General features: G+C 43.4%; 1 protein-coding gene across 3 annotated transcripts in view; it reads right to left on the bottom strand.

Moving 5' to 3' along the window:
- The window catches only part of LOC130522480 (interleukin-1 receptor accessory protein-like 1), a 192,308-nt gene that overhangs the window by 56,351 nt on the left and 115,539 nt on the right, over window positions 1–20,418 (bottom strand). For all 3 annotated transcript variants that reach the window (XM_057026918.1, XM_057026917.1, XM_057026919.1), the window contains one exon: window positions 16,279–16,353. In XM_057026918.1, coding sequence (XP_056882898.1) covers window positions 16,279–16,353 — 75 coding nt within the window. The remainder of the gene's footprint in view (window positions 1–16,278; window positions 16,354–20,418) is intronic.

Raw genomic sequence — 20,418 nt, 5'->3', positions numbered from 1 at the left:
TAGGTATAACCACTATATTCACTCAGTATGTCTCAAATCATAAAATTTAAGTATACAGCGGGGAGGAATTACGTCCCAGGTACACAGAGAGAGTGATGGTTGTTGAGCTGTGCCAGAAGAACCAAAGATGTCTAAGAACAGAGCCACACAATCTGTCAAGGGGGGGATTCAAACAGGGTGGAAAGCAAATGGAAAGGTAAAGAATAGGAAGTAGAAGAGTGAAATGCAGAGAGAGTCGGAATGAGTATTGAAATGGCGAGGAGAGAAGATGCCACAAGCGGGAACAGATGGCCGAGAAGCCAGACGGAAAGAGGGAGAGAGGGAGAGCTAACAGTGAGCAGACTGATAGCGAAATCTGGATCAGGCTGAAAAAGGCCTCGGGTTCACTTTGGGGAATGCAGTAAGTAGGACAGGCAAAACTTACATTCCAAAAAGAGAGACCAAAAATAAATCTGAACAAACCACTAAAGGCTGGCAGCCATGTTAGACGGTCAGCCAAAACAGAGCCATCTCTTTGAAGAAGCGTCCTTTCATTCAGATTCCTCACCTGAGGAAGAGCGCAGAACGAGGGGCAGAAATCTTAATGGCAATCTCTGCAGATGCAGCAGTGATGGAGGGAAAAGATAAACAGGGACAGCCCTGATGTAGGAAACTTCTCAAAGAGGAGAGGAATTCATCCATATAGATGGGAAGGTGGAGCTTCTCTGAATGGTGCGACATCAGTGCTGCGTTGGAAAAAGGTTTGTGCACGTGCAGACTGGTGCTGCAGCCTTTTCCATCGTGTAGCTCCTCATATACAGGACATGTGAAGTCTTAGGTGAAGCCAATTACATAAAGGGATTGCTCCCTCATAGCAGGTAAAGGAAAATGATGGTCTTATTTTCATGGTTTCTGCTGTTCTGATAGGATTGGTCCAAGTGTTGTAGCTCAATAAAGATTTGACCCATTAGCGCTTGATTCATTAATGTGCTGCAGCTGATCTCAAATTTAAAACAAAGTAAAAAATACCCCAAACGCTATCATGTCACACCATGGGCTCCAAGCTTTCTCTACAGTTTAATTTCAGACCCAGTAACGGCCCTCACACACATCTTTAGGGCTAAGCAGGCGCTAGCATGGTTTGGTGCTCTCCGGCAGCCGGGGATGAGAGCAGAGTCACTGACAGACTGAAAACCACTGGATGAGTGTAGATATGCTGCATTACAGATGCTGAGAAAAAACAAAACGATGTGAGGATATGATGCAGCTGATGGGATGAAAGCCTGACAGAAGCCCGCAGATGCATGCCCGCCGCGATGGCATGATCCAATTTAACTGTTTAGTGTGCCGTCTTTGGGGAACATGTCGGAACATCCTTTTAACTAATGAGTCACACACATCTGTGGACAGAGGAAGAAAAACCTGACGTAGCGTTTGAGCATAATACAATGCATGGCCTCGATTTGTACACCCCCAAGAGGAGATGTTTTATTCCTTTGTAGCAGCTCTGCTGGCAGTAGATGGGAAGAAGAATGTCTAACCGTTGCAGACAGATGCGCCTGGTAACAGACCCCTGCCTCAGCTGCATCTTTTCCCGTCATGTTTAGCTGATATGATTACCCACCTTCAGAAAACAGGGAGCAGCATCGGTGGGTAAAGCTGTTCTGACGGCCCGTCAGAACACGTGACGAGCCCGCTGCCAGGCTCTGACCATCATCGTGTGTGTGATGCTCGGCTTTCAAACAGTCGGCCGACATGCTGCCTTCACAAAGTGTCAGAAACACGGGAAGGAGAGGGTAAAAACAGAAAAATAAACGCCTCACCTGTGGGACGGCGTGCTGCTTTACATTTTAGTTCTATGATCGAAGATGGTCAGACAATAATCAGGTATTTTTAATTTGAACGCCGAATTTTGCGTCGATTTATTCAGCTGGTACTAAAAGTGGAGGATGTGTGGAGGAGGGCAAACAAAATTAAAACCAGCTCCTGTTGGAGTAGTGGCCAAGTGCACTTGACGATTTAAAAACACTTCATATTTGTCACTTCTCTTTAAAAACTGAACCAACAAAAAGCGACGTTCCTGAAGGCGAGCGCAGCCCGAGATTATTAACCAGCAACTACTGTGGTGGATTTGACTCCCCACCTTAAAGGTTTTCCGTGCACCAGTCAAGCTACGGTTTCCTTCCTCCTCTGCCTGGACGGTAACGTATGGAGTGACTGATAGAGGGCTTGGTGCTACAACATCAATCACCTGAAGCTCAATATCAGCAAAAGCAATGAGGCGTGAAGCACAATGCATCAGAAGCGGATGTTGCTGCGCAGAGCCCACAAATCCAAAAACACACGTGTCACATGTTCAACCCTGCAACCAACAACATCCTGACATGCAATGAATATGGCCAAATGTATCATTTTATTTGTATCTTTTGTGTGAGTTATGGTACTCAGGCGTGGTAGAAAGTATGTGTCTGGGTTATGCTTGACGTAAATATGACATCACTGCCTTGGTCCGTTGCTCGTGCCATATTGAAAAAACAAAATAAAAAAACAACCTCAAAGTAGTGCTAACAAATCACATTTATGGAACAGACAATCTAAACGCCTAATGCCCCGGGCGACGGGTCGCCCCAGCGTGGAGCGGGACAAAGGTTGCATCAGGCCCGCCTTATCTCAAAGCCTGAAAACAGAATATTATGTCTGATTTAAAAAAAACAAAACAAAAAACTACAGGATATGACAAAAGATATTAAGCTGCAAAAGGTTATCCGAGTTGGACTGAACACAAGTACCTGCACATGTTAAATACACGCTGTGCATCAACGTCATGAGAAAAAAATAAAACAATCCATATATCACAATGTGGAACCAGGTCTCCCGGTTGACCCCAGAGGTCCTGTACCTCTTGTTCAATAATTCACCCGAGCGCGTACGTGGCATTTTATTCTCCTCCCGCAAAGGCCAACTGAGGATGGCACACTGGGCTGTTGCTGTGCACGGGCTTCAAATGGTGTAGAAAGTGGGACAAACTGGTGCCGAGTGGCGGAGATTTTTACATATCTGAACCGATTTGATGGATTCTGGATCCTCCTATGCACGTTTGGTTGAGGCAGCTATGCCCAGCCAGTGAATCACACAGCGTAACAGCTGCCGACACTCCTGTTGTTGGACTTGGGGCCGAAAGACAGCAAAGCATAGACTCATTTTAGCTTTCAACCCCCCACTCTCTTAGATGTGTCTGAGACCACTGTTAAGAAGCCACAAGCCCTGAGCTTCTTCCCCAGGGCTTTATTAAATGTTTTAAAAATAAATACCCTATTGTGCTCCAAACCCCACCTCAACGCCCAGACCCAGTCATACTGGCTCTGACGAAGATTCAGCGATCTGCCAATAATTAGAGCTCAGCAGCGCCAGCCTTGACCCTATCTGTACCTTTGCCAGCTTGGTCATCCTTAAATACAATCACAGGATATATTTGAAATGCCTCTATTTATAATTGATCAGCCCCCTGTCAAAAAGTGATGCTAGAGGAGTCCTGATGCACCTCAGCAGGGCTCAGTATACATTATAAACTGTAGGCTAGGACACATTAGAAGATTTGAAGCATTCTTATGTGTAGTTTTCTTGATCTAGGCACTGACTGGCTGAGATTCTTGTTCTCAACTGTTCTGAGGTGCGACTTCTTTCAAAAGTTCTACCTCCATTCTGCTGTCTACTGCTGCAAACTCAGAATAACGATTTCTGAAAAACTCAACCTCAAATGAGAAGAATAATGATGCATTTTAATTGCTAACTGTTTGCAAGCTTTGGATCCTGTTGATCCTGGTGATTCTATTTTGACAGGAACCACATGGCTCAACACTGCTGCTGAACAATGACAGACAACCTTTCAAACCTTTGTAGAAATTCATGCAGAAAAAAAAAAGATATAAAACATGGATTGTAAAAAAAAAAAACAAAGGTGGATTTTAGTTAGACACTGTTTGGTTCTGCTGCCTTGATGGGAAAAACAAGCTTTTATTCTCTTTGAATTCTAAATGTATTTTTGCATCACTCATCACTCAGTATTCATGTTTTCTACATTTTGGCCAACAAAAACTGCCCTTAATAAAAGTCATTTTTCAGCCCAAATTTAATCACAGTTTGTTTATTCTTAATATTGAAACAATAATTCTTATTTGAATGTCACTATAAAAAAAAATGAAGGGGGTGGTTGTCTGGGAGATGTGCTTCCAGCAAACGGAAGACTGATGGGACTTTTAAATTACTTTGAGTTACACGTACTATGAATTGAAAATTGCAGCCAGAATTGTGTCAGTAATCTGGCTGATTGTGTGACCACATCACAAACACGACAAAACCCTGATCAACACTGGCTCTGAGGACTTGATGCCCCACTGCCGTTGTTGTCAGCATGGAAGCATTAGCTACAGATACAATAGCACACAGAGCATCCGGGAGATGAACGCCTTTTCATAGTTGGGAGATAGAAAGTGCATGATGAAGACACACACATGTAAAAATCAGAAAGATGCTGGTGCTGGCAGGAAGTCTCTCACGCTGGCTCCCCTTTGCCTCCTGTTTTATTAGTTTATGAATCACAGCTCTGGCTTTTCTAAACTGGGACAATCCTCTCACACAAACACAGAAAGAGAGGGAGGGGGAGAGAAAGAGAGGGGGAGGGAGAGAGAGAGGGGAGAGGGAGGGAGAGAGAGAGGGGGAGGAGAGAGAGGGGAGAGGAGAGAGAGGGGAGAGGGGGAGAGAGAGGGAGAGAGAGAGGGGGAGAGAGAGGGGGAGAGAGGGAGAGAGAGAGGGGGAGGAGAGAGGGAGAGAGGAAGGGGGGAGGGAGAGAGAAGGGGAGAGAGGGGGAGAGAGGGAGAGAGAGGAGGAGGGGGAGAGAGAGGGGAGAGGGGAGGGGGAGAGAAAGGGAGAGAGAGGGAGAGAGAGAGGGAGAGAGAAGAGGGGGAGGGAGAGAGGGGGAGAGAGGGGAGGGGGAGAGGGAGAGAGAGGGAGGAGAGAGAGGGGGAGGGGGAGAGAGAGGAGAGAGAGAGAGGAGGAGAGGGGGGAGGGGGAGAGAGAGGGGAGAGGAGAGAGGGGAGAGGGAGAGAGAGAGGAGAGGGGGAGGGAGAGAGAGAGAGAGGGGGAGGAGAGAGGGGAGGGAGAGAGGGGAGGAGAGGGAGGGAGAGGGGGAGAGAGAGAGGAGAGGGGGGAGGGGGAGAGAGAGAGAGGGGAGAGGGGGAGAGAAAGGGAGAGAGGGGGAGGGAGAGGAGAGAGAGGGGAGAGGGAGGGGGAGAGGGAGGGAGAGAGAAGGGGAGAGAGAGGGGAGAGAGAAGGGGGGAGGAGAGAGAGAAGGGGAGAAAGAGGGAGGGAGAGAGGGGAGAGGGGGGAGGGGGAGAGAAGGGAGAGAGAGAGAGGGGGAGGGAGAGGGAGGGGAGAAAGAGAGGGAGAGGGAGAGGGAGAGAGAGGGAGAGAGAAGAGGGGGAGGGAGAGAGAGGGAGGGAGAGAGGAAGGGGGGGAGGGAGAGAGAAGGGGAGAGAGAGGGGGAGGGAGAGAGGGAGGGAGAGGGGGAGAGAGAGAGGGGGAGGGAGAGGGAGGAGAGAGAGAAAGGGAGAGAGGGGAGGGAGAGAGAGAGTGAAAGAGAGCTCTGCAGCAGTTCAAGGCCTCAGGAGCTTTATTGTGCAAAATCAGCGTTTCTATTCAGCTTTATCCTGAAACGTTCTTCCTTATCAGCCCTACGTACCAATGAGTGGGGCCAGTTTATTGATTTGGTAAACGAACTACAGCTGCACTGGGAGCTAATATTTAGGCATAAATGTCATTTGAAACTTGATTTCCCCTGTGTTGGGCACACGATCCAACTTTTTCCCTCCGAGTTTGATTTATTTATGAGACACTGGTGCCACTTTCAATTTGAAAATCTGTTTGTCAGTGCGGAAGCTCGACCACAACAAAGACGACTCGGCCAAGTTCTGCTTGTAGCTGCCAAGGAAACTAAACTTAAGACATTTTGTTGGTGTAACTTTGAAGCTCAAGCGCCGCTTTCACACTTTTTTTGAAAGTAAAACTGAACTGTGTTGCACTTTGACAGCCCCAAGTGGCAGCAGCAGAAAACTGTTGGAATTTGGGAAAGTTGGAAGGTCTTCATTACCCAGAAAATGTGCATGTGGTGCTGAGAAGATGAGCATGCCTAAAATGTTCAATTTTCTCTTCTCAGCTGCTGTTAGGGGAAGGGATGGAGGGAAAAAAGCACCCTCTGGCAACAAACAGAGCCTTGGTTCTGGTGATTGGGCTCCTCTGCATTGACTCTCTCTCCTCATTGCTTGGTATTTTATATGGAGCTCACGGATTCTGTGACAGCCCAGCAGCCAAATACATGCATGTGTAATGGTGACAGATGAGGTTTCTTTTAAAAATGTATTTGTTTTGGATTTTTTTAAAAACTTTTAGATTAGGAATTACACTTTCTACTTATAACAAGCACATCATTAATGGCAGAGCAGCGAAAACCAGCAAATTGAGCTGCCGGATGATTACCCATTTACCCATCCATCCATTTTCTCCTGTTTTTCCTCCACTGGGTAGCAGATGGAGAGAGACCCGACATGTTGCCAGTTCATCGCAGAGCAACACAAAAAAACTATTCACAATCACATTTACACCTATTGTCGATTAAGAGTTGCCTCTTCATCCATCCCACAAATGCATGTTTTTGGAGTGTGGGAGGAAGCGGAGAATCCGGAGAGAACCCACGTGGGCAGGGTGGAGAAGGTATATTAATATAGAAAAGCCCTCACTCCCGGGGGATTCAAATCTAGAATGCAGTGAGGCAAGAGTATAAACTAGGTTTACCACCTTTTTGAAATGAAAATAAGGGACCGTGGGTGCTGGGCCGGGGGTAGTATAAATATGTAACATTAAAAAAATCAATGATTTTATTTAAAGCAATAATATATATATATATATATATATTTACTAACTCAGAATAAACCTTAAATAAGTTGAATTTATACAGAAAATCACAGTTTATGAGGGGGGAGCAGTGAATGTGATGCGAATGAACAGAATTATGTTTTCAGATCACTTCCCTGTCACTGCTTGCCGATCTAGCCAGATCTGAGCTTTAATAAGCTCGTTTTGATTATTTATAGATGCTGTATCAACCTTCGGAGATACCTGGCAGACAAACTGTGAAAGAGCATCCTGCCTCCGCTGTAGCTTCTCTGTGCTCCTGTGTTGCCTCCTGATGCTTGTTAACCTCAGTCATTCTTCCTGAAATGGAGACATTTGCAGTTGGCTTTGTATCAATTATCTCTCAGGTTTTCCTGCTATTCCTGTTTTCTACACTTCTGTGAGCACTTTTTTTTCGCCACCCTTCTTGCTGGGTAGTGACATTTGTCAGCGTCCCTGAAATTAGCATCGTGGGCGTATCTTAGCAACGCTGACAGTGCTTGCCATTTGCCGAGAGAGCCGTATTTTCGTAGCAACAGTGACAAAGGAACATAACTGTGTTTCATTGGTCAATGACAGGCTCATTCCACACAGGTGGAGTCAGAACTGCCTTGTGGCTTTTCAAAAGTACGGCTCTTGGCAACGCAAGTACGAACCACAACAGCACCACGTTGGTATGTGCTGTTACTCCTAAATCAAAATCCCTTTCAGACAAGCGGCTATAGCTGAAAATCTGCCTTTGCATCTCTTTAAATACTGCTCTGGTGGAGTCTACTACAAGATCATGGATCCGATTAACAACTTCAAGCATCTGTTTGAAATAGGGTTTTTTCCCCAGGAAGACAAGGGGAAATGTATTAAACCAGCTAGTCTTGATGACTTTGTTGAATTTACAGTTGCACTGTTAACAGAATGAGCTAATCCAGCTAAAGGCAATGTTTGTGCTCAGTATAGGGTGATAATTAAGGTTGATTTTATTATTGACGACTTTCATTAAGTGACGATGGATCGCCCAGGTCATTTCTTGTTTTGGCTTGGAAATGTTCAACAATCATCATTAAAACAATTTTTAATAAGGAAGAAGAATGCAGAAATATAAAGAAAATGAAACACAAATAAAAGGAAAAAAAAAAACAGAATTAATCCTGTTGCTAAGGGACAACATCAAAGGAGGACTAAAATCTTCATAAAGCTCCATTTCACCCAACTGAGAAAGATGATCCTCAAAAAAAGATCAAAAGATATGAGTCCTCATAAAAAGAAGAAAAAAAAAAAAAAAATCAGTATCAATAGTGTGTCGCTGCTCAGAAAGATGTGCTGTATCACCTATCAGATATGTGCTTGGCAGGGATGGTGAACAGCGTGGTGTGTGTTTGCTCTAGTGAGAAGAAGATTCCGTGTTATGGTTAGTCTGAGCGACTTTAAGAGATTAAACTCGAGTGCTGTCAAGACAGCTGGCACGGCACTTAATCCAGGTCGGAAACATTTTCACAAGAAACCATTTTTTGAATATCTTGGTACCATTGTTCTGAGAATTTTAGACTAAAGAATGTTTTCTAGTTTCTACTGATGTCTGATTTCCCCACACAGCTGCTGTTGATCACCACAAAATACACAAGCAGAATCAATTTGAATGTTCTCCAATTCATGTTTATTTTACTTTAATTTAATCTTCCATAGAATTACTATCTGTATGAATTGCTTAACCTCTACAGGCTGTACTACTAATGCCGTGCTAATGTCGTAGCTACATATTGGCCCACAGGCAGTCATAAGCATATTCACGAGGGATGTTCTTAAGGACAACCATCCTCTGATGTCTACTTTGAACCAGTGCTGTTTTTTCAAAGCAAATGCACTCCAACTTTTCAAAATAAAGCACCAGCGTCACTCAAATATCACAATCATCGGTGGAATCTTTGCTTCTGTAGTGACCGGCGCTGGAATGATGAGGACTGCTGTTGATGAACCCTTGACAACCAAGAAGAACCATTTCAGTGCAAATGATGACGACATGGAACAAAATCCATTATGTGGCGGCTCGACCCGCCCAAGACGCTCTAGGATAACAACACATGTGCCCTTGAAAGAACTTGCACTCTGCACAGTATTTACATCTCAACAGGAATGCTTCTGATTCTAAATGATCATTTTTGTCACTGATGATGGGATGCTGGGAAAGGAAGGTGGTGGCCAGTAGGGCATGCTGGAATGCTTTTCCAGCAACGTGTATACGTTTAGATGATCCAACGCAAAAACAATGATTGGCATTTTTAGTCGCGTTGAATGGTGGAAATGTTGAACATATTTGAATGAGCGTTCCAATTCCTCACAAGTAAAACTGGAATTAGAGATGCAAGCTTTCTAATCACAAAAGATATTGATTGTAGCAGATACAATCAGGTCCATAAATCTTGGGACATCAACACAATTCTCATCTTTTTGGCTCTACATACCTCTGAAATGGATTTGACATGACACAAACAAGTCATGTTACAACTGCAGTTTGAGGGTATTCACATCAAAATCAGGTGAAAGGTGTGGGAATAAAACAGTTTTAACATGTGCCTCCCACTTTTTAAGGGACCGATAGTAATCTGATTGCAAATCCTTCAGCCAATGAGTAAAAAAGTTTGCATCCAGTCCCTTAGCTTATTCTGGTGTTTGTAAAATCAGAGTGATGTAGCATAAAGGAGGACCACATTTTAGAATTTGGGGGAAATAAGAAACTAGAATTTTGTGGTCTCATCCTAGATCTACTGTTGCTTGCCCTGAAGTGTCACTTGCCAAAGATTGTTAACACAATCTGGCTGTATCTCTGGACCTCCAGCTTCCTGGCTCCACATCAGAGGTCCACACTGCCTCTGCCACACACGCAAATACGCATGCACGCAATCAGAAGTCGGCCAAAAGACCGATGAGAGGCCAGGGACAGTGTGGCCAACCCAAGGTCATGCTCCAGGCAGAAAGGACATCCTGTCATCTCTGTCCAACCTAGAAATGCAGTCAGTCAAATGCAGCCAGAAGGAAACCAATAAAGCCACCTGTTTGGCTGGGGACAAAAATGAAAAGGAAAAAAAAAAAAAATTCAAGGGCAATTAGTTCAACCAGGAAATGTGTGAGCTGCCATGGAAACCGGGAGGAGGAAGTTTGCAGGGGTTTGCATTTTGGCTGTGGGCTTTTATTGAGGAGGCTGTTCGTTAGTTCAAACCAAACACGTGCCCCACTGCCTCCATTCAAGGCTGAACAAATGGCACACATGGAGGAGAAAAAGAGAAGAAACCATGACGGAACAAAGAGCAGCTGAAGCCAACGCAGTGCGATTTTCCTGGATTTTCTAAAAGCAAACGGATGTCTACCTTCACTTGCATGCTGACGTCTCTGAATAATGGCTCTTAAAAGACATCCATGGTTCAGGTTAAACTGAAGGTTAATCTAACGGCTGTAATAATAATAATAATAAAAAAAATCAATGGGCTTAAATGCAATATTAAAAGGTGAGTTCAATTTTCCAGCACGTGGCTCTGGGGTAATGTGCTGTCATACACGGCTGAACAAGCCTCCGAGTGAGTATTCCTGCTGTCAGGAGGCCTCGCACTTGTGCTCCAATCAGGTTTACCATCAGATGGGCTGCACCAGACACCGATGATACTTGACAGGAGTGGAATTCCAACACAGCTCAGCAATCGCACAGGGGGATTGTATAAACGTGCCTTGGAATCAGCAAAAATGGGAGGTGGAGGGAAAAAATGGATGCGAAGTAAGTCGAAATCTAACAACTCCGGAAACCTTTAGCTTTTACAATACTCCGAACAAGGGACTGAAGGGGTTTTCTGTGCGGAGAAAGGGGGTCCTGCATGCCCCAACAACTGCCATTAACTGTTGTTTCAGCTGAAAATTAGTGTAATTCAAAGGCAGAAAACACAAGCAGGACCACTGACCTGCATTTTCATGGTTTTGAAAGCAATACCATGAACATTAGTTAATTTTTGGCATATAAATAAAATACAATTGGCCTATTAATGCAGGGGTTAATGGAGGATTACCATTATCTGTACAGGTAGAATGCAGGAATTCCTTACTTCCTAAAGAAGTAGGTAAACCAAACCCAGATGGACAATAGGTGCCAGAATAATTTCCGTGTCCAAAGAATCAGGTGCCCTCGACAGCTCTTGAAGATATTTTCTGCACGGCACAGCAAAAGCCTTTGGCTGTTGTTCCTCTTACTTGGAGAGACCGGTACAAGGCTGCAGGTGAGAGCTACTCAAAGCAAACGGAGCAGAAAATGGTTATGATGGAACATATAGATTTTTTTCTTTTTTTTTGCAGCGTTCAATCAACATCTAAACAAGGGGCCGAGCTATTGGCCTTGTGGCAACAGTGCATCAATTAACCCATGGACCATTCTCCTGTGGTACAATGGGACAAACTCGGCACGCTACTTTTAGCAAATACACCATTAAAAATTCAAAAGTTCGGAAAGACTCCCTTCTGATTACTACAGTCCCTCCATGTTGCAGGGAATATTCACTTTTTAGGACAGGGATGCCATCTTGCATCCACTTTCACCTGTAAAAACTCTGGCTAAAACACCATTTTACATCATCTTAAATAATCTCTGACTGTTTTGTCCAGTCTCACCATTTCTCTCATTCTCATTACCTGCCTCTCACTATATGTTCCCTTACCTCTATGGCCTCCACTCAACTGGGACTTACCAGAAATGCACACAGGATTAAAGCAAACAATGTCCTGATTGAGAAAAATGATGTCATATTGATTTCACGGTCTCTTAACCTCTGCCACTAGCTTTGCTAAGCCTTGGGCATTTAGAGTGATGAATGAGGCGTGCATGACTGACTGACTGTTTCAGGGTATTTTGTATGGGTGCTCATCAGACCAAGATGGCGAACTACTGCTTTTTAAAATATCTTTTGGTTTAATCAAGTCCAATTATAAACAAATATGTAAGAAGTCACACAAAAATGGGTAAGAGTATGCTGAAAATTGTTTAGATAAGTATCTAATTTGAAGTGAAAGTCAACAGCTGCTTTACTGATGCACAACCAGGAGTGCCTTCAGATTTACTGATATTGATGCCAGTTTCCTAATGGTACAAAATATAAAATAGAGATCTCTTGAAGTTTCATCATGGCCATATATTAAAAAAATAATTGTTAGCATGAACTCAAAATCATAATGAAAAGATGTTTTATGCCATCAGAGTAACAGACCACTTATAGGTATAGTATTTCTGGGAAGTGTATTTGAATGTGACAATAAAATCCAATGTTGTATGCAATGTGTAGGTTGCCTACTGGCATTACATTTTGAGATTCCAAGGACAAATTTAAAATTTCTGTTTTGGAAATATTTGATGCCGTTTTTGAAAAGAAAATCGTCCATTTCATTTACCTGCGTTTCAACTTCTCACAACAGATAGGTGATGTATGAAGACAATGCATTCAATAAAAGTGACCTCATGATCATCATGCCTCCCTGACCTTTTGACATTTCCGTGCTTTGTCCAGGACTCTTGGTATTTACCTTGAACAGGATCCATCGCGTATATCTGGCATAGCACGCGGTGCTCTCACACCACATCAGATTATGAGCGAAAAACCTGACACGTCAATACAAAATCATTACATGTTCTGAACGGCGCCTGAATCAATGTGGGACGACAGCTAACACCACATCATCAGAGGAGAGGATCTATATAGTAACAGGAAGGAAGGTGTTTAGTGATAATGGGATGATCAGCACATGATTGGTGGAGTCAAGTAAAGGTTATTCAATTTCAAAATCATCTGTTAGCGTCAGCCAGTGTTCACATCCCTCCTACTGTTTCTAAAAGTGCTCAGGACGTAAATAACGATGCAACGTTACATAAAGATTCAATATGTCACCACAGGCATTTGCATTTAATGTGAGAAGGTGAGGAAATGTTGCCAGGGCAACATGATCGCCAGCAAAAATCCCCAAACATCATTATTACTAAAGATTGAATATTATGATGTGGTGTGGCTGCCAGCCACAAGTCAATTGCGGATAATGATGGTTTTGTTCTGAGGTGTCCTCTGTTCATATCAAAACACAACACAGCCTCCTTTGATGAGTGAGTGAAAAGCAATATCCAGTTTACACTGTTATTATTCAACTACAAACAAACGAGGCGGCGCAGCTGCGGAGGAGAGAGATGGATGTGGAGGCCGAAATAAACAATGAGCGGCACTGGGACTGAGAACATCTTATGCAGGTAGCTGAAGAACTTGTGACTCCATGAACCCGTCATTGGGAATATATGTATTACCTCGGTTGCTAATGCTACCATTGGAAATACTACCTTTAGCACTGCACTTTCATAACATTGTTGAATGAAGCTTGAATTTATTCCAACCAAAACTCGAAATGATTGTTGCCTCCCAAGTGATTGCACACAGGAAGAGGGGGATCAATGAATTACACTTGTGTCATATGCTGCAGAACTACCGGTAATTCCATTTGAAATGAAATGGACCTATTTAATGTTAGTCTGTTGACAAGCTACGGAACATAGCTGTCAGAAAAAGTGAAACTGAAAAGGATCCTAAAAGATATGAGGAAAGAAAGATAAATCACTTTTAGAGCCAAAAAAAGACTCAAACCAAACACATCTAATCACCCCAAAAACTTCAGGTATGTGTCGAATATTGCAGGATAATGATGGATAACAGCATGACAAAGATAATGTGCAGCTGCTTAAAGTATTAATGTGAAGGCTTATGAGAGAATTGCGGAGCAATTTAGAGCGGAGGCTCTGACAAAAACGCTGCAATTCCAGAGAGCCTGCTGCAGTGTCGTAGTGCCAGGTGTCGGGGGGACGGGGGTGCCATATACTGAGGAAGGAGGCAGCTGAAGGTGCTTTAACTTTTAATAGCCAATCAGGATCATATGGGAAACTTCCTCGATGTACCCAGAACAAACAGTGCAACGATGGCCGTAACTCTAATCTCGCCCAGCGAGCGGCACGTCAGCCCTGCATAAAAAAACAACTTTGTAACAAACAGAGCCTGGCCCGGAAATGGGAGGTTGCTGGTTTGGATGCATTTGCTCAACACCGGGGGAAAAAAAACATTCATCCATCACGGAAATGAATCACCTGTTGTCAAAAGGTTTAGTGTTTACAAATTGTGAGCATTAGCGCTGTACAAGAAGCAGACTTGCTCTGCAGTTAGTCTCCTTTGACTGTAGTCAATATTACACAGCATTGAACTGACAGGGTGGATTGTGAATTGCATCCCGTCTTGCGGTGGAAAAACCATGCCCGACGAGGGCCGAGGAGATCATTTGTGCAACATAAAAAAAGAAAAGAAAAAAAGAAGTCAACGTTAATCAAATGTAACGATTCCCATTAGCAGGCAAAACAGTGAGTGGTGTTATTAACTACGGAGGTCCATTTACCCGCTTCAGCATTCTCGTTGTTCATCTGGAGCTCTCGGAATGTTCCTCTACATTCACCACTCACATCTCTACCCTCTTATCCTGAGCCATTAATGCTTCCACTTGCATACTGGTAATGGAAAATGGACGGGTGATTATTAAAATTCCAGCAGGAGTGCAAAAGGAATGCTGCAGACTGCTGAAATGAGTGGATCTCGTAAGGGCTGAGAGTTAAGGTCGTGGAGGTGTAGGAATGCACACAATGGCAAATCAGTGGCTGCAGAGGTGGAGGGAGGGTTATGGGGGAAGACGGTTCAAGGTCTATGCCCAACAGTGCCGAAAAAAGAACATGGAAGTCAAAACCCGAACAAGGAAGATCAGCTATTGCACTTCAGGCATAATAATTGCCCGTTGACCCAGCGTTGAGGTAATGGGTGCACAAACTCACCACACTAAACACTTGATCAGCCGATAACCCAGAGAGGCTTTCATCCATCATCAATTTAAAGCTACAGTGATTTGTGACAATTTTCTAATTGCCACCTTTTACCTCTTCCACAATTGAAGCAAATCTGTCCATGACAAATTTACTTCAACGGGAGGCTTCATGATGACCCATTTTCCATTCCATCGACAGCTGAGTTCCTGCCCAATAAGGCACGGAGCTGTAATTTTCCCATGAGCCCTGGTGAATCAAAGGCTGGCAAGGCAAATGAAACCCCCTGGTTTCCGACTCCCATTTGAAGGCAGGCAAACGTCGACTCAAAGGTAACAAGCGCGACGATTGTGCGGTTTCCTGGGAGCAACAAAGAGTCATTACTCTTGAACAATCACAAGGCATGGTGCAAAAGATGACAAATTACAACCATTCCAATTAAAAAGCACCCCCGTAGCCTAGCAAAAGAAGAGGCACGATCCTCTCCACACACGTGCTCCAAAAGACTTTGACAAAACTATGAGCCCTGTTCACAAAAGGGCAGAACCCATGCTGAAATCACGAAGGAAACATAATCCCCGATTCCTGAAAATAAGTGACAGTCTGTGAGATGGAGATTTTTCGACTGAGTTATGACGTGATGTGGAACGGTGTCTTTTCCTGCCCTGCTGCATTCCTGTGTGATGTCACTTTATCTTTGCACACCTCAGCAGCTAAATCCACACGACTGATGATTATCAGAGGTCCCTCTGTGTTCATATTTAATCCAAAACTGGTAGCCAGTAGTGCAGAGAGCAGAGCAAATATCTTTAATGACACTGATGGAACATGGTTATTAAACAGGATATGTTTGAATTAATGGTGTGAATGTAGATTTTTGCCATATTTTAGTTCTTTATAGAATAAAAGGATGTGTCCTTTTAGTTATCTGGCAGTAGAGACAATGTGATGCTGAAGGTATAAAATATATACAGTGCATGGGTGACAACGGTTGACAAAAGGTAAATAAACTGTGCAAGAAAGCTTTAAAACCCAAGCAAATAGATATGCAGTTGCAAAAATTAAAGATGTGATATGAGTTTGCTTTTAAAAAACAATTCTAGAAACAAGGAGAAAAAGAAAGAACACAGGGTGTTTTATGAACTCGGGGATGCGAGACTCATTATTGTCACTTTATTTTTGGAAAATACTGAATTTTAAATGTATTTGCCAGCAGCCGAGCACCAGATAAGAGAAAAAATATATCTGAACTAACTTCTTAGCACAGAAGGAAACACTCTGGAACACTTGCATGTGCCAAATAAAAGCTGCTTTCAAATGGTGCCAGAGGTCATAAAGACAACCCAACACAAGATTCATTAGAGGCAAGAAGAAAACTGACATGTCCACCCTGACAAGTACGACGCAGCCGCGTCTAATTGTTTCCACAGTGGAGAGACGAGGCACGGACGCGCTCCGCAGGCGGCCACACGCTGAAGGGAACCAAGTTTACTCACCTATCGCCAGTTCTATGATGCTCATTTGGCTCTCGGAAGGTGACAGGATTTTTGGCGGCTTGTCTGTCAGGGGAGCTGTGGAATGAAAAACAGAGACAAAATCATAAACAATGGACACCTTTTCTTCCCCTGTGGACTGTATGATTAATCCATTCAAGATGAACTAAAGGCGGCACCAAAAATAAATAACAGTATATGGAAATATTTAGAGTGATCACAAGTATTGGATAAATCACCCCCCCACTGCACTTTAAACAGTGCACGTGTTTCTGTTTTTTAACGTAACGGCTGCTCTGGTACTGACGCTACACTTTCCCCGTAAACGTGAGCATTATGGTGATGGGAGCCTGGCCTGCAACGCCGTATACACAGCAGCTGTGCAACTAGTCAAGCGCTCCTGAATCTACACCATGCCCCGTGGTAAAAATCATTCACTGCTGCAGCGTGAGGTTAAGAGCTGCTGCAGGAGATGCTGCATTTTGAGTCACACATGGTCGATATACAGTGAAAAATGTAAGCTATTTTATTTATATGTGTGTGTGTGTGTATGTATATATATATATAGCTTGGAAGATAGATCAATACAGATACACACATGGAAAATTTCAGCCAAATGCTCATCATGAATGTGTTGGAACGTCCATATAAACTCTTAAAACACACACACACACACACACACACACACACACACACACACACACACACACACACACACACACACACACAACGTGTATTTAGAGGCTCCTCATAAGGATTTCCTAATTGGTTCTACTTTAAAGGCATCAGCGAGGTTTTTCCATGTGTGTGCTTGGAAATGGTTGGGTGGAGGAGGCTTGTTTAGTACTAATTATTTGTATCAATCCTTATTGGTACCTTTAATATTGTTTTTATTTTGTTGTCAAATTCAATCTGAGCTTGCTCCTGCTCATGGTATCTTGACCATCTTTAAACCACACCCATCTCAAGAAGTTCACATCTCAAGAGGTTTTCGATGTCTTAACTCAAAGCCCACAGGATGGCCAGTGATGTCGAGCACACGACCTTTGTAAGATGGCTAAAAAACACCATACAAGATCTAAAACACACTCGAGAGTGGATCAACAACATGCTCTGAATATTTCCTCAACTCGGTCGCTATGGATTTCATCAGTGGTTCATTTTCTGTGGCCCTGGGGTCAACAATGCAGGATGCAAATTAAACTTCAACCAAACATTCACCCGACATTTGTAGCCTGACTACTGAGGGATAAGTTGACAGAATCGGGAAAAACTAGTTGAAGTTTCTCCCTCATGGATGTGGACGACATTATTGTAAATAAGCCCTGGACCTCTGTAATTATTCACCGCGGTCAAACCAAAGGTCGCAAAGGCAATTTTGGATGTCTTTTGTAACCCTGCTGAGCACTTCTTTTACATGAACATGAGCTGAGCTGCTGTCATGTTTCTGGTCACATGACCTTGAGAGTCTTGATTCAGATTTAAGGGTCTATACAAGATTGTTATTCTTTTGATGGAAGACCACAGGTGCTCCGAGAATTTAAAGGAATGGAAAAAAAAAGAGTAGCAGCAAGCAAAATGAAATGGCCAAAGCAAGCTCATAGTTACAAACTAAGAGAAAAGGAGAGAACCATATTGAGGTAAGTTCACTGTGCTTGGCATGTGCAAATGCTGCTTGAAATAAATCTTATTACCTTAATTACCTTTTCTGATTAAATGTGCTTGTTTCATGGGAAACGCCTGTTTTCTCCCCTCAACAGGGTTGTCTTTCATGCTGAACCAGAGTAGAGACTATAGCAGAGTAGGCAGGAACGTGACTGTGTGAATTTATGGGAACATTAAAAAGAAAATCCAGCTGGACCACAGGCATCAAACAAGAGCACTCAGCTTGATGCTTAGGTTGTCAAAGAGGATTTTAACTCTGTATACATTACAGAGACACACTCTTTTGATCCTGAAATACAAACAGAATAATTCCCCAAATGGCAAATTTAAAAACCCAAGACCAGAACCAGTTATTACGCTTTACCATTTTTATTTAGCTTTTGGTCAAAATTGGTGTAAAAAAAAAAAAAAAAAAATGAGCATGATGTAACATGAAGGAATGTATTCAAAGAGGATGGTTAAAATGAGAGACTGTAGCACTTCTTTATATACCCTCTAAACAGATATACTGACAGAAAAGCCCAAGTGAGCATTTATGGTATTAAATCAAAAGAACAAAGAGCTGCAGAAGAAAAAGCAGAGAACAGAGGGGCACCAAAGAGATCTAAGGTTGACCGAGTCTTTCACAGACAAAAAAGTTAAATGGAAACTTATGAAACTAGAAAAAGTTCTCAGTGTTCCAACGAAAAGAAAATAAGTTTCAATGTTACCCAACATCTATGTTTTAAAACTGCATAATCTGAGGTGCCTCTTGCTCTTTAGGACAAATGAACACACAGAAAGATTGTGTGGGGAGCAGGTGCCGTGGGGAGCAATTTGAGCTTCGGTATTTCATTCAAGGACACTTTGATTGGGGCTGTGATCAAACCGCTGACCTTCATAATGGTCACCTCCAGAGCCACCGTCATATTAAGTGTAGTATTAAGGGTGAGTTATGCTCCGGCACTGACCCGACACTGTAAAACTGCAGTGTCACTGGAGAACCCACACATCCCTGGAACTGCATAGTTGCGGTGCAGATAGAAAAATGTGTGATTTGTCAAAATAGTTCCGATGTTGTACCCCAACACATATTTGTTTCCTTGTCAGACAAGTTCATCACGTTTGCCACCCGACACATTACAAAGTCTGAAAGACAGCAGTTTGCATTGTATATTGGCGTCTTTAATCATTTTACAGTATTGTTTGGATTAATTAAAGACTGCATATGTTATCACCATAAGAGATGTGAAATGTATGGCCATATAAATACATAATGCGGCTTCAGATGACATCACCGTGCTGACACAAATACAGTATTTATTTACATTTCTGACATCAGAGCCAGTGTTTCTGCTACTTTACAGTATATTTAAATTAAAATACACTAATGAGTAGCATGGAATTTCCATTAAAACAACTGGGAGCCGTCAGCACCTGTGTGTGGTGCTGGTTTCATCCCTTGTGTGAAAGTTCTCAGCACCAGAACTTCATCTGAGCCGACACCCGGTCTAAGGTCGGGTACATGACTCATCACTGCTGTAACCTTCTGTTTTGATTAAAAGATGAGTATTTCTTTTTCTATGTCTAAACAGATATTGAAGTGGCTCTCATTCAAACATGATTCCCGGCTTGTGCTCATCCAGCTGAAGGTGAAATCCCAACGCTGGAAGGTAATCAAAGTTCTGGAACACATTTTAATAAGCTCATTTTACAGCTTAAGGTAACAAAGTAGGAGAAGGATGTTTCATTGCGAGCGGCAGTGCTGCCCTTCATCCAAATCAAGGGCACGCTGCTGATGCGCCGCTCGTCTGGGATCCCTGGGAGGCATGCAAACAAACACACGCATTCACAGACAGACACACACTGAGACGCACGAGTAAAGCTGGCGCGCATTCAACAACAAAATGATAATTATGTGGCGGGTTATTATGAGTGGGAGTGGGCAGGCTTTTTCCGCTCCTGGGCTAGCAACACATCCAGCTTGACCTGCTTCGCTCCACACAAACGCGCGCCGTGCACGGGCACGCTGCACGCACACATTCCTGTGCATGTAAACACCGAAACAGCCGACACCGGTACATCAGCTCAGGAAAAAAAAAATAAAAAAATCTTAAAAGTGCCGTTCACAGGCTTGGAGCGGGGATCTGGCTGTGATCACATGATGATGGATGGCGAGATAAGGGGAAAAAAGAGCCGTTCTCTCCTATTAACTCCGCCATTGCCTTCTCTCCCACCCCTGCCAGCTTGCTGCACGCCATGCATCTTTGTCACTCCGTGTGCCTCTTCCTGTCGCTCGCAGGGGGGATGAGACAGAGGGGAGATGGGGGGGGGGGGGGGAGTAGAGAGTGCTGCGGTCTTCAGTTCACACCTCATTAAGGACCACTTCAGCAGACATACATTAAAAAGAACGTATAAGCTGTGTGTGTGTGTGTGTGTGAAGTTGAGATTATTAAAGGAAAAATGTACCAAAAGTGCACGCTTTACTAAGCCTTCCAG

This window comes from Takifugu flavidus, chromosome 3, assembly GCF_003711565.1.
Source record: "Takifugu flavidus isolate HTHZ2018 chromosome 3, ASM371156v2, whole genome shotgun sequence".
NCBI classification, from domain to species: domain Eukaryota; kingdom Metazoa; phylum Chordata; class Actinopteri; order Tetraodontiformes; family Tetraodontidae; genus Takifugu; species Takifugu flavidus.
The sequence above is the reverse complement of the archived record's forward strand: the minus strand, read 5'-3'. Positions and strand labels throughout refer to the sequence as shown.